Source organism: Rutilus rutilus (assembly GCF_951802725.1).
Source record: "Rutilus rutilus genome assembly, chromosome: 9".
NCBI lineage: Eukaryota > Metazoa > Chordata > Actinopteri > Cypriniformes > Leuciscidae > Rutilus > Rutilus rutilus.
In genome coordinates, this window is record NC_140223.1 from 19,976,983 (window position 1) to 19,994,367 (window position 17,385).

At 40.4% G+C, this 17,385-nt stretch overlaps 1 protein-coding gene across 2 annotated transcripts in view; it reads left to right on the forward strand.

The window, feature by feature from the left end:
- smtnl (smoothelin, like) overlaps positions 1–17,385 on the forward strand; it is a 36,450-nt gene that overhangs the window by 15,165 nt on the left and 3,900 nt on the right. Inside the window, exons 1-9 of one of the 2 annotated variants that reach the window (XM_084419742.1) lie at positions 3,632–3,712; positions 3,817–4,179; positions 4,255–4,424; positions 15,319–15,400; positions 15,523–15,780; positions 15,873–15,935; positions 16,038–16,104; positions 16,459–16,602; positions 16,705–16,828. In XM_084419742.1, the coding sequence (XP_084275868.1) occupies positions 3,948–4,179; positions 4,255–4,424; positions 15,319–15,400; positions 15,523–15,780; positions 15,873–15,935; positions 16,038–16,104; positions 16,459–16,602; positions 16,705–16,828 (1,140 nt within the window). In that variant the 5' untranslated portion in view covers positions 3,632–3,712; positions 3,817–3,947. Of the gene's footprint in view, positions 1–3,596; positions 3,713–3,816; positions 4,425–15,318; positions 15,401–15,522; positions 15,781–15,872; positions 15,936–16,037; positions 16,105–16,458; positions 16,603–16,704; positions 16,829–17,385 lie in introns of those variants that run through there. The other variant, XM_084419741.1, reaches the window with a different exon arrangement.

Below are 17,385 nucleotides of genomic sequence, written 5' to 3' on the forward strand. Positions count from 1 at the left end.
AGTCTGAACCATCTGAACCATAGACATCATAGCTATATATGATGTCTATGATCTGAACCATGTGTGTGCCACAGAAGTCCTGAAAAGTGAAGCCAAAACGTTTCGATCGCCCCCAAGTGGCTTGACGCAGTATATGTCATAAACCCCGCCCTCTATGTAATCTAATGGCACGTGAGACAAATTAAACAATCTTCATATTACATTTCAAAAAAAATTTTTTCCAAAGATGGTTTCTGTCATTTTTTTTTTATCAGGCTGATGGAAGGTCAATTGTAAATAGTAAATAAGTTAAGATTACTTAGTAATTTCATTTGATGATTTTGCAAACGGGGTGTGACGTTCATGATTGACAGCTATGGTTGACAGCTTCTCTGAGTGAAGTAGCCATGAGGCACCAACTGAATTTTTTCCGGATCTTTAGGGGGTAGATTAGAGCTTTAACTTTAACTTTAATTTCCACATTTCCATAACAGTTTATTTCAGACTGACATAATGAGTGTGGGCGTGGCCGCGGCTCCACTTCACACTCACTACTGCGCAGACTCGGGTTTAGAGTCTGCGTAATGAGTACAAGATGTCAGCGCCAGATTGGGACATTGGCAGCTTCACTTTTCTACAATGGAAGAGAGTAAAGGTGCGTCGTCCAACTGGAGTAAAAAAAAAAAAAGTAAACATAGGACTAATAATTCCTTTAAAAAAAATGTGACTTAAAAATGTGAGCTTAGTGGAAGCGTTGAACATCCACAGCATCTTGACTCATGCATGTCAGATGATGAAAAACACAAACAGTGAGATGAAATTATGCTGTCATATTTACATCGAAAAACAATTAAAAAGCTGTGCTGTAAAAAAAAAAAAAAAAACTTGTATATAGTTGTTTGTAAACTGTGGATGAAGTTCAACATAATTACATGATTGTTGGAAGTGTTGAAAGTATTATGTGTCTTTCATGAATAGACACTATTGTTTATCTGACTGGTTAGTCTTGTAAGAATTTGTCAAAATGACTGTTTACATGAGTATGTTTAAATCAGACATAATTTTACACTGTCATTTGGTGAGTCATATCAGGATTGTATAGCAGCTGCCATTTCCCAACACCCAGAAATCCCTGGGGCTCAACAGCTCCTTGGGAAGAAGTTATAGTTGTGTCCTAGATTTGTCTCAGTCACATCCTTCTCTCATGTCAGTGTTGCAATACCTGTGCAGGTTATCTCTATCACCGATCCCTCCTCTGATAAGAGGTCTTGCATGAGCATGTGAGGTCTTGCACTGGTCCTTCTCAGCACTACTGATCCTATTCGACGCGACTTCTCACCACTGAGTATCTTAGATCAGATAAGGGCGATAGGAGAGAAATGGTGGCTGCGTAAGATACAATAACAAACTGCCAGGGTGAAGCATGACATTGTGCCATTCCTCCATGCGCCTGTTGCTGATCCTGAGAGACATTTACAGCCCGTGCCTGACGTGAAAGTCTGACATCATTGCAAGATGGAAATCATATTTGGAAGGATGAAAAAAAAAAAACCCCAGCTGCTTCAGAGTCAGAAACTTGCACAGAATTTCCAGCAAACTTTGAGTCATATGTTAAAGATATGTTGCAAGATTAACCCTTGAAGAAACTCTGCTTTTCCTATAGCAGCACATTTTTTAGATCTGTCTAGATCAAGATGTCTTGTGGAAAAATGAATAGATAACCTATTCCTTAGCATGGCATCTTCCTCTTTGACTCATGCGTGTAGCATTCACTCACAGCTCTGTTATGTAAAGTTGATGAGCACATGCCCAGTGTGTACAGCTATAAATCACCTCCGCTCTCCCGCGGCTTCCAGTGTTTACAGTAAACAGTGGGCTGGAATGTAAAGTTATTTCAGTCCGTTGGCCAGGACTCATTGTAGTGGTTGTGCCACAGACCGTTAGGCCTACCCAGAGCCCCCCTGTACCTCATTATCTGATCAGGCCTGTTTGCTTTGCCTGGGTTCTGTTGCAGCTCTTCCCTCCACCCACAAAAGACAAACACAGACACAAACACAACAAGCCCACTTCCTCCAGATCCATTATGTCCTTCTTTTCACCCTTAACAGCAAACTCTTGAAATCCAATCAGCCCCCATTTTGTCTATAGACTGAATGATCATGACAGGACACAAGGTCAGTTTGGAAAGGATAAGACATTGAACTCTTATGAAGTACAGGGGGGAATTCTCAAGGGAATTACCTCCTTGTTTACTATGTTGAATTGAGTTTAGCCATTGTATTTAAATGAGAAGGGAGGATTCCAAAATGTTTTGTCAGGCAGCCTAATTAGATTTTTTTTTTTTTAATTCAGCAAGGATGCATTAAATTGATCAAAAGTGACAGTAAAGACCAATAATATTACCAAAATGTTTTTAAATAAATACTGTTATTTTGTACTTTCTTTTTATCATGGCTTCCAAAAAACATTATTATTTTCAACATTGATAACAATAATAAATGTTTCTTGAGCACCGAATCAGCATATTTGAATGATTCTGAAGGATCATGTGACACTGAAGACTGGAGTAACGATGCTGAAATTTCAGCTTTGCCATCACAGGAATAAATTACATTTTAAAATATATATAAAAAAAGTGAACAGTTATATTAAACTGCAATAATATTTTACAATTAACAATCAACTATTTTTTATCAAATAAATGCTGCCTTGATAAGTAAGAAACTTCTTTCAAAAAATCTTACCGACCCCAACCTTTTGAATGTGTATATTAAAGATACTAGATGTAAGTATTTTATCAAATATAAAATAATATATTTAATAGTGTATTTTATATACATTTTATCTTTCAGTATATTTATGAAATGATTAAAAGAAGTAAATATTAAATATAAAAAGTAAATTATAGCATTTAATAACATTGAATCAGCCTGATTACATTATGTTACACCAACCAAAGTCATTTTTGTTTCCTAACCAACATTCCAGCAACAAGAAATGTGTTCGTCCCAACTGAACTCAAAAACGCTGCATGATGCAACAACTTGGTTTCTGTGTCTGCAACAATGCATTAGGTAACCCAAAATCTCACTTCTCATAACGGTAAACATATGTTTAGATTGGATGTGGTTGTGTGACATCATCATGCAGCAGTTTCACATTCAGTGCGGACAGACAAATTGCTTGATGCTGGAAACTTGTTAGGACAGTTTAAACCGCATATTGTAAATCTTTGCAGTGCAAACAGGTACTTTAAAACCTTAAGAGTGCAGTCTTTATACTGACCTCAACCACCACATTCTGAACCCAGTGAAAGTGAGACAGAAAAAAAAACAAAAGGCGTGTCTGTTCCTCTCTGATATAGCCTAGCGCCGCTGAGACAGTGGGACATGCTTGAGCTGGAGTAATGTGAGCAGTGGCCTTTATCTGTCAGGAGAAAAAAAAAAAGTGAGGAAGAGTGAGTGAGAGAGAGCAGAGACAGAGCACTGTGTTGTGAAAGTGGAGATTAATACAAATACAGTGGAAAGAAGGAGGGGGAGCCAGGATAAAGTGGAGCTCTATCTCTCCTCCTCTTTTCTCTTGTTCCCTCCCTCTCTCCTCCCTCCCCCGGACTCCAGGAGTAGTAGGAGGTTAACGTGACTGTGAGAGCTGTACTTTAAAACAGCACGGCGGGCAGAACACACTCACACACTCAGACACACTTACAGCAGGAAAATCATACTGAAACCACAAGGTCTGTAAACACTTTTTTTTTTTATGCTGAGTGAGCTTTAAAGATGTTTTCATTCATTCAATAAGGAAATTAAGTTTGTTTCTGACTGAGTTTTGATTCCACAGGTCACTGTTGTCATTTCCTCTGGATTTCTATATGGATTTGGGACTTTAAACAATTTCAAAAGGGAAATATCAGAGACAGATCTCAATTTGTTGTTGGACTGTGAAGGAAGATACCTGGACTCACAGAAGAGATGGACGCAGGCCCGTTGGCATCAGTGGCCGAGGGCTCCCCGGAAGGGGAGACGGTTTGTGCAGCTTTGGCCCGCTATGAAACCACATTGCGAGATGCCGTGCGTGAGATCCACGTGGACGTCAGCGCTTTCAAGCTAGGCATCGAACGGAGACTGGAAGAGGCCATCCATGTGAGCGGACCTCTAGGCCGAGCCGTGGCGCAGCTCCAGCAGGAGAACCGGCAGCTCAGAGGTCAGTTAGAGGCCTTGACCCGACAGGTAGAGATGCTGACTGGGTCGGTGTGTGACAGAAGCGCACTTCTCACAGGAGGATCAGCGCCACCACAGACCAACAGCAGCACCGCAGGGCATCAGTCTCCACCGTCTGCGGCCCCCAGCATAGCGGCTCTGACCGGCTCCGCCAGCGGCTCTGCCTCCAGCCCCACCACCACACGTTTCTCCAGCAGAGCCACCTTCTCTGTCACCAGTAAAACAAACGTGAGTAGACATCTGCAAGAATGAGTGGAAGCGTGACCTCGAGTGAGGTCATTTTGTGGAACTGGAAAAAATGAAGTGATGTGAGAAACCTTATGTTCGAAAACTAAATATTTAGACATATAGAGAAGCCCGAAGCTGGAAAACGTATACAAACGAACTGAATGTTTGTAAAAGCAGAAGACCTTTGGCGCAGTCTCTGACAAATGTGGGATGAGGTTTAGATCAATTTACAGTCGTTTACTGCCACCATTTCGACCTAGTATTATGATGAAGTTAAGCCACAGATGGCCATGCATTTAAGGGTGTCCTTATAGGCACAAAGCGAATAAACAATTTGACCACCAAGTAATATTTTTTGGATGTTTACAAAGGCGACACAGAAGCTGCATCTTAAGTGGCTTAGCCAATGAGCTCACTGTACAACCTTCAGTTATTTGGTCAGTATTGCTGTAGCAGTTGCAGTTCTTTCAGAAACCCTCCTCCTTCCCCAGCTCCACCTGTATAGATCTGTTATTGGTAATTCTTGTGCACTATATTGTACAGCAGCAGCATGTCTTACTTGCTCACAACAGTGTGTCATGAATGTATTGGCAGTAGCAAGCCTTGCACTTACTCTGCAGCAGCAGCAATAACAGCAGCAGCGTAGCAGATCTATTCCGCCAGTACCAAATCAACATCGTCATACCCATTACCATGCCAAACACTCCGAGAGTTGACATGACAGAACTAAATTAATAAAAATGAGCTTATAATAAATATGGAATTATGGAAATAAATTAAGCTGGCTCTAATGCTGCATTTCATTTACACAGAAACAAAGCAGCATATTTTATGCAACGCCGTGCGTTTACGCTTAATTTGGACCAGGAACAGAGCCACTTTCACTCAGAGCAACCTTCACTTGCCTGTCTAAAGACTCCAGATTTTTGTGAAATTACACATTTTAATTAAAAACAATCACTTTGAAATGCTCAAACAACCCAGATGTTTTGACCATGAGTCCATTTTAGCAGATGTCATTCATTCAAAGCATGTTTTATTTGATAGGTACATTTCATAGTTTGCATATTTATACTGTAAACCCCCAAACATATTCTGACATGATAGATAATGACTCTATTCAGGATTTAGAGAATTCAGCTCTATTTTTAGGAGACTTTCTATTGAGTTGAACCTGTCACCAAAGCCTTTGCAGCCTTTACAGCTGCTGCCTGTGACATGAAAACTCAAACATCATGCAGTCGTCACTCATTAATCTAGAGCTCTGTGCTTTGGAGTTTAAAAATACTATCATTTGCATAGCATTCAAATTACATTGGCTTGTTTCATAAGGTCTTGTTTTACATTATCAGTAGCTGGGTGTGCAGTTGATTTAGGCTGTGAGTGAGAGTCAGTAGAGACAAGGAAGGCTGTTATCTTCCCTGCCACATCCACACCTGCCAACCGCATAATGAGAGAGCTGCATTCTGGGCTTGTAAAATACTCAGAGACTGTTGTGGCAGGTCTTCGGAGCACTCCCTTTCAGTCCCAGCCTGCAGGAAAAAGTGAGCGAGAAAGACTGGAAAAAAAGACAGCGAGACTCCACGTGGGGATGTGTGCTGGCCTGCCTCCACATGGCTGTGCTGTGAGCACCTGCAGATATCATGAGAATCACGCTTTATCTCACGCTCTTCCTCCTAACTCTGTCTGTCTATGATTCTTACAGAGCCCTGTTGTACTTTCTGGTCTTGGGAAATAACAGTTTATCCCGGGCTCAATCTCAGACTGCCGCCACTGTATCTGTGGCATTTGTTCTCTGTGGATAGTTCTCCCAGCTATCATTTTGTCTCACACTAAACATTACAGTCTCCAGTCCACATCATATCTTTATCACTTTCTCTCCCTCTCCGTCTTTCTTGCTCTCATTCTATGATTGGCCGCATTGCAGTTCATAGTCCTCTGGCAGCAGGTTTTATAGTTCAAATTTAGTTCTGAATTTAAACTGAATTTAAATTAAGGTAGCAAACAAGATGTACAACTGAAATTCAAATTTTAATGTAGTAATAGCAGAAATTCATATCAGTAACTAAAAAAGTTTTAGTTTTAGATGGATGGATGAATGGATGGATAGGTAGAATGATAGATAGAACGATAGACAGACAGATAGACAGACAGACAGGTGGGCGAGCAGACAGTCAGATAGATAGATAAATGATCTGATGGATGATGCATGGATGAATGGAATGATTGATTGATTGATTGATTGATTGATTGATTGATGACAAAAAGATACCAGCTTCACTATGTATGTTTATGCTGCGTTGAATTTTCCGTCAAAACTTTAAATGCGCATGAACCGGATCGTGCTGTGTTCCTCTCTCCTTTCAGAGTTCATGCGGCCAGCGAAATGCTTTTGCTCTGTCCTCACTCTGTGCTGGCTCCACAGAGAAGTCCTGCACTGCTGTTGCCAATTACCGCAGCATTTCTGTGGTTTCAATGGACCATTGTGTCGACATTCTGCCTCATTTGAAGTACGTTGGGTGAGTCAGGATTTGAAGAACACCCAGGACACCTTCCTCCTTTCTTTCTTCACCATAATGTGATGTAGATGTAGCCCTTGCTGGCTCCTCTGGAGTCTCTCTTGCTCGGAGGACAGGTGCTTGGCTGGGAAGGGAACCACACCTGTGGAGCGTGGTCTCACCGCACGATCACACTTGGCCCCGAGCACAAAGACTCTGCCCTTCATTACTGCCGATGTGAATAAATTGTTTAGGGGTCAGTGGGTTATCTTTGATTCTACTGTGCCTCAATATAGTCACTGGCACTGCATTGAAAATGTCAGATACTTTGACTCCCGCTGTGTTCGGCTGTGCTACTCCAGGGCAAGTGATTGGGGTGGGAGGAAGATAAGATTTGCACGGCTGTTATCTGTGGAAACCCCGTTAAGGCACATATAAAATCTCAATGAAAGGATATAAACACGCTGCCCACAGACACAAATAAGCTAACAGATATTGGAAATATTTAAACATTAACTCAGTCGATTTCCTCTTAGCTTCATGCTGTCAATCCCAAATTATGAAGATTATAAGGCCTGGGTTTGGCCTCCGGATTCTTGCTCTTGTCTAAGAGTTTTAGCTGCTCCACATTGTGCTCCAAGTTAGCACTGCATCAGACTGAATGTTAGCAGCTGTCTTCTAGCATCTTGGTTCGGTTGCTAACCTGGTTGACTTGCTAACATGGTTGACAGTGGGTTTCAGAAATCTGTCAACTAACAATTTTGTGTTGTAGTTCTCTAGACAGTTCATTCACAGTTCATTTTTACACAGTTTTAGTCATCTTGTCTGTTGACGAACATATCCGTCAGTATTTTGTCATTTTGATTGATTTTAGTCAGTTTTACACGACTAAAAAAGCATCTAATTTCAGCTGAATTAACATTTTGGTTTGCGAGAGAGTACAAAATATATTCAAACATTTTAAGGTTTTTTTTTGTTGTTATATTTTCATCAACATTGTTTTTAATTATTGACATGACACACTTTTTTTTAATCATATTTTTGTTGACAAAAAAAAAAACTTTATTGACGAACAATTTCTTGAACCAAACCAGCCCTAAGAATTAGGCATTGTTTTTACTGAGGAGCTCAAGAATGTTTCAAAACTAGAACTTTCAAACTGGCAAATAACCACTAACATTCATAATTTTGACGTACACCGTTTACCATGCTATGACATAGCATAAACATTTATATCTTTCCTGTCATGTTTATATACACCACACATCTGTAGCAAGAACCTTTTTTCCTCTACACACACACACACACACCCCATGTTGCCAAGCATTACCAAATTACCATAATAGTACTTCAAATCCCACGTTTGGCTCTGGCAGTGTGAGAAACACCCTCCTCACTTTGGCTTACCTCACCCCAGAGTACCAGTACATCTAGTTTTCAGTCCACACAGCCATCTAACATTGGCAGAGATGAGCTGTTTTTAAAACATGAAGCCCAGAACGGAATGTCGTTTGATCTGACGTGCTTTGCTTTAAATTCAGTTTTGATGTTGGGAATTTTCTAGATTTGGATAGCCTACCAGGTAGCCAAGCAGGCCTCAGACGGCTTAAAGGCTGAGCATGTGTTTGCAAAGATTCACTTAAGCGTCCAAATTCGCAAGGCCACTGGACTCCTGACTTTTATTTATGAGGCGAAAGTGTATGAAAATGCGCCTGTGTAGTTTCACACCTTAGCAGGAGGGTTTAAGGAGCTTACTCGAACATACTCGTGTGTGTTTGTTTGCATGTGTTTGCCTGAGATATGCTTGATGTTTCCAGCTCGGACTGGCCCAAAGCCAAAGCTCTCACAATGGAACGGAACGTTTAATCTCCTCCCGTTGCCCTGCCTGTATCTCCATGTCCAGCACAGATTCCTGGCAGAGAAGAAGTAGCAGAACAAAAAACCTTTGCACAGCTATTAATACAGTAGAGTGCAAGAGAGAGAAAGAGAGGGTGAGAACGAGGGAATGTGAGAGGGAGGGTGGAAAAGAGAGAATAGATTGTGGATGGGAGGCTAGAGAAAGGCATCCAGCCACTCCCATGCTGCCCCTAGCTCTCCTAATTACTTCCAGACAATGCCATGTATTTTCATCTCCATGGTTACAGGTTAATAATTCGTTGTTTACGGGATGACCTCACTGCCCCTCAGGAACCATTGTCCCACCTTGTAGGAATGCATGTGTGCAGAGAATTTAAGTGAGGAAACTCTAGTGAAGACCTTGCTGATCCACCGTGCATGGGGTCACATTACCACCCATGTGTGTGTCACTGGAGCAGAGTACAAGGCTGCTGGTATCTCAGCTGGTGCTAGGAAGTCTAAACCAAGCTAAGCTCTTAGATATTGTGTGCAAACTGCTGTGTATTCCTGGAATGGTTTCTTTTCTCTCTCTGGCCTGAGGCGGTGTGTTTGACCACTGCCCAGGTCTGTGTTCTCCATCTGCAGGTGGGGCTTTAGATGTAGTGCATCCCTTCAGGCTACAACCCATCAATCGCGCTGCAGTGAATCATATTAAAGTGGAATCACTGCATGGCCAGTGGCCACGTAGTATTAATCTGATGAGGTTTCTCAAGAGCCCAGGAGCTCCTGCGTCAATGCGTCAGGACACACATGATTGTTTACAGATGAGTAATGGACAGTTTAGTTTTGAGTGCGCTACATGCGCACTTCCCACTATTTTGGTTGTTTTGTAAACCAAAGAGGTGTACACACAGTAAAAATGTTTTGTTAGGCAACCTAAAATGTTCTTGTGTGGTAGCATCTAAAATAATCATATGGACAGTAACCAGTGGTGGACGAAGTACTCAAATCAAGGGCTTGAGTAAAACAACACATACCCTAATAAAATAATACTCCAACGAAGTACCAACCCACCACTGACGGAAGCAAATTATTTTTACTCCTTTATTGCCGTTAAGTAGATTTTTAAATAGCTCTACTCTAAAGTTTCACTACTTCACTACATTCCAAGGCATAGCTTACTATATGACCTTTTACTTCATTACATTTTTAGATTCTGATTTGTGAACAAATTCTTTCAAGCCAATTTTCCCATTTGTGAATTTGAGTGATTTGTTGCATCAGTTAAAAACTCAGTTTCAATTTCGATTAAATTTTTCGGTCGAGACCTGCTCCAAGATTGATGGCAATGTCCGGTTAAGGTAGTTAGTTAGTTAGTTAGGCTAATTAGTTTGAAATGCTTCGATTCACAAATATCATTGTTAAACTTGCTGATTCAGTAATTTAGTTGAAGTGACTCTCAAGCTAACAAAACAAACTGATGAACTGAATTTGAATATGCTGACTCATAATTATTTATAATAATGTCATATGACCAAATCCACCTGACTACATTAAATTACACCAATGAAATTAAATCAGAAGGTCAGATTCAGGGCTTGATTTTATGGCCCGAAGGCTTTTTACAATGTAATTTGTGAATTTGTGAGTATGTGGGAGTGAAAATGAAGCACACCCAACTAACTCCCTGAAAAATTCTTGTAGTTCACACACAGCTGAGTGTTCAAACGTCTCTCTCTGCTTCTCTGCGCAGGTTTTCTTTCCATTCCTGCTTCTGCTAGAAGAGAGAAATTGCAGGCTTTGTGGTGCTTTAAAAACAGGTGTTTGGGCTTCTTTCTGCATGAACACTTGAGTTTGTGGAGGAAATTACAGAGCAAAGACCCTCACAAACCAGGCATCCCGTCCCCATTTGTCTCAACTTTATAGACTCTACATCTCTCTGATTTTCTAACAGCAGGAAAAATGACCCTTAAATTACGGTCAGCCCAATTGGGGGCAAAAATGTCTCTCAATCACAAATTATACATTTGCTTTTCGCACTGTTGATTTATGCCTTAAACAGTATCCACTTTACGTTTTCTGATCATGACCCCCACTCCCAAAATGAGCCCAGCTATTTGTACACTGGCAAAATATAAAAAGCATTATCGGCATGGCTTATTAATACCAGAGAGGGCCTTGTAAGAGCTGGCTATCTGTAGGATTTGAGAGACTGGGGCTGGAATGAGTCCACTGAACCCTCCAGAGTTCTCCCACAAACATGCTCTCTATTGTTGTTTATGTTCCATTCCATTCCCCCGCCACCACAACGTTCCAAGAATCTCAAATGTCACAGAGACGCAAGAATATCCCCTCAGATACGTTTAAAATCAGACACTCACACACGCAGAGCTTCATCAAAACTGGCATTCATCTCTCTGATCATACACAGAGCAGCTCTCTGTTTTCTCTTGCAGTCACAATGCTCAAGCCGCCACACTCCCATCAAATCACTCAGAGATTATATACAATACAACCTTGTGATTATCCACTGGAAAAAATCTTCTTTTATGCACCCCAGCATTGCACAGGCAGGCTGCCAACACGCTGGGGAAATTCTTATTTTGCCGTAGAGGGACATTTAGACTCACATTAAAGGTTTTCTGTAAGGGGAGTCCATTGTCTGAACGGATTGTACATAGTAACCACATTCAGAGGCATTCGGTTTATGTAGGCCTATTGTAGGACAGCACAAATAGACTGAAGACTCCTCTAGGCCTTTTCTTGTCTCCTCACCTGCAGGAGTGATTACTGTGTCTCTGAAGGGGCTGCATTTAGTCTTCTAGTGGTCTGTTTTGTATAGTCTGGGAGGCGACGCTGCTCTCCACACCACCCTCATTGTCTTTGAGTGTCCTCACTTATGGAGGAACAGCACGTACAGGAGACGAGTGACCCTCCCTGAGGACAAAAGTATGGACTGTCCAGTTTTTTTCCCTTCTTTTGTGTGGCTTAAGGACTCGAGCTGAAGTTGAGCTGAACAACTAAACGTTTATATGTTGATGATAATTGATATTGAAAATAATCATTTAAGTGAATCAGTTGAACAAGGTTACAGCAGTAGAAGTGAATGATTCAATTGTGAATTCTGACTGCAGAAGTTAACAACTCAGTGATTCAATGATTCGGAATCGAGGCCCAATGGCTATGTCCGATTTATGAATGAATAATTCCTTGAGCCGATTCTTTTCAATTAATCAGTTGAATCAGTTAAAAAAATTACAATAATTGATTAATTTGTGAATTCGACTTATCCAATTGCAGTAATTAACATCTAAATCATTCAGTGATTTACTTGAGGTCTTACAGCGATATCCGATTCACGTACAAATCCTTTTTTGAGCCAATTTTTTCCATTGATTAGTTGAAGCAGTTCACAAATAGCACTAAAATGATTAAACAGTGAATTCAAATGATCTGATTGCAGTAGTTATCAAGTCATTGATTCAATGATCTGTTCGAGACCTGTTTTGAGACCCAGATTTGTGAATGAATCATTCTTTTCAGATTGATATTGAAAATAGTCAAATTTAATTAGCAATTAGTATTATCTTCATCCCTTTTTTTGGTATTTAAAAATCTATTTTTAATTAGGTCAAATGAATAATAGTGATAACATGCTGTTCTTTAAATACTTGAATGTACAACTTACACTTACATGTGCATGCCTGTAAATCAAATGGAGCATTTTAGATGTGTCATTTTAATCAAAACAAATTTTTTTTTTGGATGTTCATTTAAAAAAATATTAAAATGAATTAAAAATGTTAAAAAAATCATATCTTTTAATATGAATAGTCACTTTAAAAGCAAAATAAAAAATCATAGCAATACAAAACTGTTCATACTGATTAATTAATCAGTTAATTAAAGAAATAATGGACAGATTAATCGGTTATCAAAATAGCTGTTGCAGCCTTATACTAAAGTGCTTTTCCACATGTTCTGTCTCACCTCCCTATTTCCTGCACTTGTTTTATTGCTTCTCTCTATTAATGCGATGACGCATTCTCTGGGATTGGGAATGTGTTGTTCCTGGAAAAAAAAAAGAGCAACTGGGGTGAGTGCATGCAGTTCAGTGAACATGTGAGATGGGTGTGGTAAGATCCCCCCCTACACCTCTTAATTTAGCCCAGGGACCGAGCAGCAGGTGACCTCTGTGCCAGAATAGTGCCTGAACCAATACATTTGGAAGGAATTTCAGATACAAACCTTAATGTCTGCAGGCAATGTTTTTTTTTTTTTCTTCTTCTTCTTTTTAATTCAGGCTGCCCAAAATCACTGTAATACAAGTCACATGTCTGCTGATATACCCTAGAGATACTGACATATGACACAGTCCATCAACAGACGTTCGCACTGCAGCAACTCCAGCACTGGATTGAGCCAAGAACCTGCATGTTCAGCCAGCAAATCAGAGTTGGATACGTTTCATGGCTGGGGTGAATTTTGTCTCCCCCTATCTCCTTCTCTCAATGGGACAGGCAGCTGCTCCCCCTCGACCGCACGCCCCTCCAGCATTCTTTAGATGTGATGTCACCTGGCCTCCTTCTCGCCAGTTTACTTACTCCTTGAGTCTCACTAAGAAGTTCTAAAAGTTATAAACTTTCCTGATTGCGTGCCTGGTTTTTAATCCTTGTGTGTTTTGCATTTGCATTCACAAACAAACACTTCCTTATAGCCTGTGCACATTTGTTAGCATATTAGCATGTGTTTGCATGTATAGTGAGGTTCAGGCCACACACAAAAGAGCTTTTTAAAGTCCATTGATAAGCTGCCAGGTAATTAATGACAGCGCCAGAGATAACTAAACATGCACAGTCATTCTTTTGGTTTACATCCAGGCCCTAAAAAACTAGGCCGCCACCCCCTTAGCCCCTTAGGAGACAATAGTCAATAGACTTTAATAATGGTTAGCTCATTACAGCCGACGCCAAACATCTGTATCTGTATAACTATTTGATGGTTGAGGTCTAAAGGAAATGAAGCAAGGCAGCGAGCTTCATGTGTCAGTGTGTAACTTCAAGGCACTAATATCAACATGTGATCTTGCATTTAGGTCACGCAGAAAAGTGCATGGAGGGTAGAAGTGACTATTAAAGATTAAAATAGACCAGCAGCAATTGATGACCCACATCGGCCCTGATCCAGAGCATTGATTTCTTTTTAAAGGAGACTAGGCTTCTTTAAACATGACTGGCCTCCATAGTGAATCATAGTGAACCATCAATCAAATGTCTTTGATTAGATTACATCATTCATTTACTTTTGCAGAATGTGCCCTCCTGAAAAACACATTTGGAGCCACTTTGTCTCTTTTCATGTCTTTGATTGGGGTTTATTGGATAATCGCATCAGTTGTCTCATGTTCTATACACTGTTTTGGTGCTCATCTACTTGGGACTGTGCCTCTTGTAAAGGATACTTGTTTTAGGCGCACCAGGGATTGATATCTTTCTTCAAATTCTGGATAATACCAATAAGCTGATAATTATTTTTATGTTAAAGGGGCTATATGTAAGAATTTTCATGTTTTAATCACTTTTTGTATTGCCAATGTGTGAACAGCTTGTAGCAAAACTTAAAAAAAACAAGACCTTCCCCGACTTCCTAGGTTGTCTATGAAAGCCTGTAGACTGATTTTTATGTGATGGACTCGAGCTGGTTTCGCCAGTAAAATCCAAAGGACGTGATGGTCACACATGCTTCAGAGAGCCTCACTTCCGTTCAATGACACATGAAATGAATGCTTATACAATGTTCAGGGTAATGCCGAACGAGCCATTCTGTACTGTAATGTCAATGTGTCATGCAAAGAAAAAGGGATTCATTCAAACTATAGGCTCACATAGCCAGATCTATAGTCTCAAATATAGGCCTGCTATAATAATCAAACTATCATAACAGTGTGATTTTAATGACCTCATCTGTTGACAAGATGCCGGTGAATTGCAGAGCTAGTCCAAATGTCCACATCGCCATGATCAGATGCTTTCTTAACTGCCGCTTTTCTATATCGGGGCCTCGAATCACATTCAGTCTCTTGTACGTTACATGTGCACTAGCAATAAGTTGCTGGCTGCAGTTCACTTAAAGGCCACCAGTGTCGCTTATAACCAGAGTTTCTAAATTCTACATATAGCCTTTTTTAAGCACGGGACACATCAAGCTGACATCCAAGAACTAGCAACGACAAAAGCTGACTGTGTTGTCGCCTCTCGTCGACTGCATCTCGGCCAAAACCTGCTCTTGAACACACCAAAAGGACTGAAGGCGACTGTCAACTAGGATGTGCCAACGGTGCGAAACACAGAAAAAACTAAGCAGATCGAGGCTCAAAAATTGAATTTTTTTTGTCTAAAAATAAATCTCTAAAAACTAAAATCAATCATATTTATATGCTACAAGTGACTTTAGGCATAACAACATCATAATGTACAGTATAAATGGATATTCATTCTGAGATTTGCTTAAGATTAGTCTTCTTAAAGATTAAATGTAAATGCTGCTTCTCTCTCTAACAGAGCATTGAGCGAGATGAGCCCATTGAAGTGGATCCAGCACCAATTCTCCAAGGCTTGGAGAATGGACACTTATCCTCAACAGGTATTACCCATAATCCCTTCTGGAAAGCCTATTCTATGTTCCCTTAACAATAGATAGATAGACAGACAGACAGACATTATACTGCTTCAGTTGTAACATACTTACATCCTCTATCCCATCAGAAAACTCTACTATGCCTTTGAGGAGAAACTCACCACCCAACGGTGTGTCACAGGAGCACTCGGCCCCTGTTCCCATGGCGATGCCACACCTGCCAATCACAGCAACCACCAAAGTGGCTGACTCTGCAGTTATGAAGAGTCCTGAGTCACCTGGTAGCCCGATGCAAGCAATGCCTTCAACCATAACAGATTCACTGACAAACAGTCAGGTGGTCAGCAGCGATAACCAGCCACAACTAGAGTCTCCTGTTAATGCAGGTATGACTCCATCACAGCTTCACAGAGTGAGGCTACAGATGACTCTTTCTGCTGTCATCACCTAAAGGTGTGTGTTGGTCTTGTGGTTACAGTGCCGTCTGTGAAAACATGGGCTCCAACTCCAGCCAGGACTATGGGTTCTCCACGGCTTAATGGTAGGACAAATTCAACCAACTTCTTTGACTCGTATTCACAGCATGTGATTTTATCACACAGTCCGTCTCATTGTTTGTGTCATTCCATGTTTTGTCTTACAGAGAAAGCATCTTCAGCTCCGGCCAAGTCAGTGACTTACTCTGGGCTTTTCTCACACAATACAGACAGGTGGGTAGAGTCTGAATATACGTTAATGCTAATAGAATTTGCAATATTCTCTCACTTGGCAAGACAGTCTCATAAAAATGGTAACACTTTACAATAAGGTTCAATTTGTTAGCATTAGTTAGTTCATTAGTTACCATTAACTAACAACAAGCAATAGTAATACTAATACTTAAAGGGTTAGTTCACCAAAAAATGAAAATGTTGTCATCATTTACTCACCCTCATGTCGTTCCAAAGACTTTCATTCATCTTCGGAACACACAGTAAATGAAGTGTTATGAAGTGTTACCAATTTTTTTTTAATATTTCACAGAAATGAAATGTTCCTCAGCCATCTCTCTCTCTTTGCATCAGGAATGTGGATATGCCAGGAGATTTATCTTTCGACAGAGGTATTGAGCGCAGACGGGAGCTTGTGAGGTCCCAGACTTTACCTCGAAACATTGGAGCTCAGGCACGCAGGTCCATTTTTGAGAGGCTGGACTCTGAAAACAACAGGTAATGGAATCATCCTGTTTGTCTATGCAAGCACATGCTTTTTTAATGCTCTGCAAAGTCAATCCAAGTAAAAACCTCTTGCTTTGATCTTTCCCAACTCAGTCGACCCAAACCAGTGGATTCCAAACCAAAGCTAAAACGCTCTCAGAGCTTTGGAGTATCAAGTGCTAGCAGTATCAAGCAGATTCTTCTGGAGTGGTGTCGATCAAAGACTATTGGGTACCAGGTAAGATATTCCATAGACGTCATGGGACTTATCTCAAATCAGAAGAAAAAAGGGAGCTTTTCCCACATATCAACAAGGCCAGTGTATTAAAACTAAGAAAGGTTTAACAACACTTCAGCCTGATAAGATGCAGATTATCCTGCCTTATAGGGCTTCCTATACTGTTATTTTAAGATGGAGCTCATTATAAAGTGTTATTCTGTTTATTAGCTTTAGCATATCAACTTTATTAACATCAGTAAGATTGTGAATGAACATTATGTGTGTGGTATTATGATTCCTCTGCTTATATATTCTGACTGACTCTAGTGTGGCTTTGCAAACCAGCCCATGTGGCTCTAGTTAGAGATAGTAAATTAACGGTCAAGCCTAATTTAGTATCGAGAGAGCAGTATGTAAACATGAGAACCAGAGCAGACAGCTGGCAAACACGCATGAAGATTTCGATTTCCTTCAGTGACAGAGACTGTCTTTGCCTGTCAGATCTGCCAGCTACAAATATAAATATAAGTAAATATAAATATTACTATAAAATACTATCAATTTCAGCATATGAA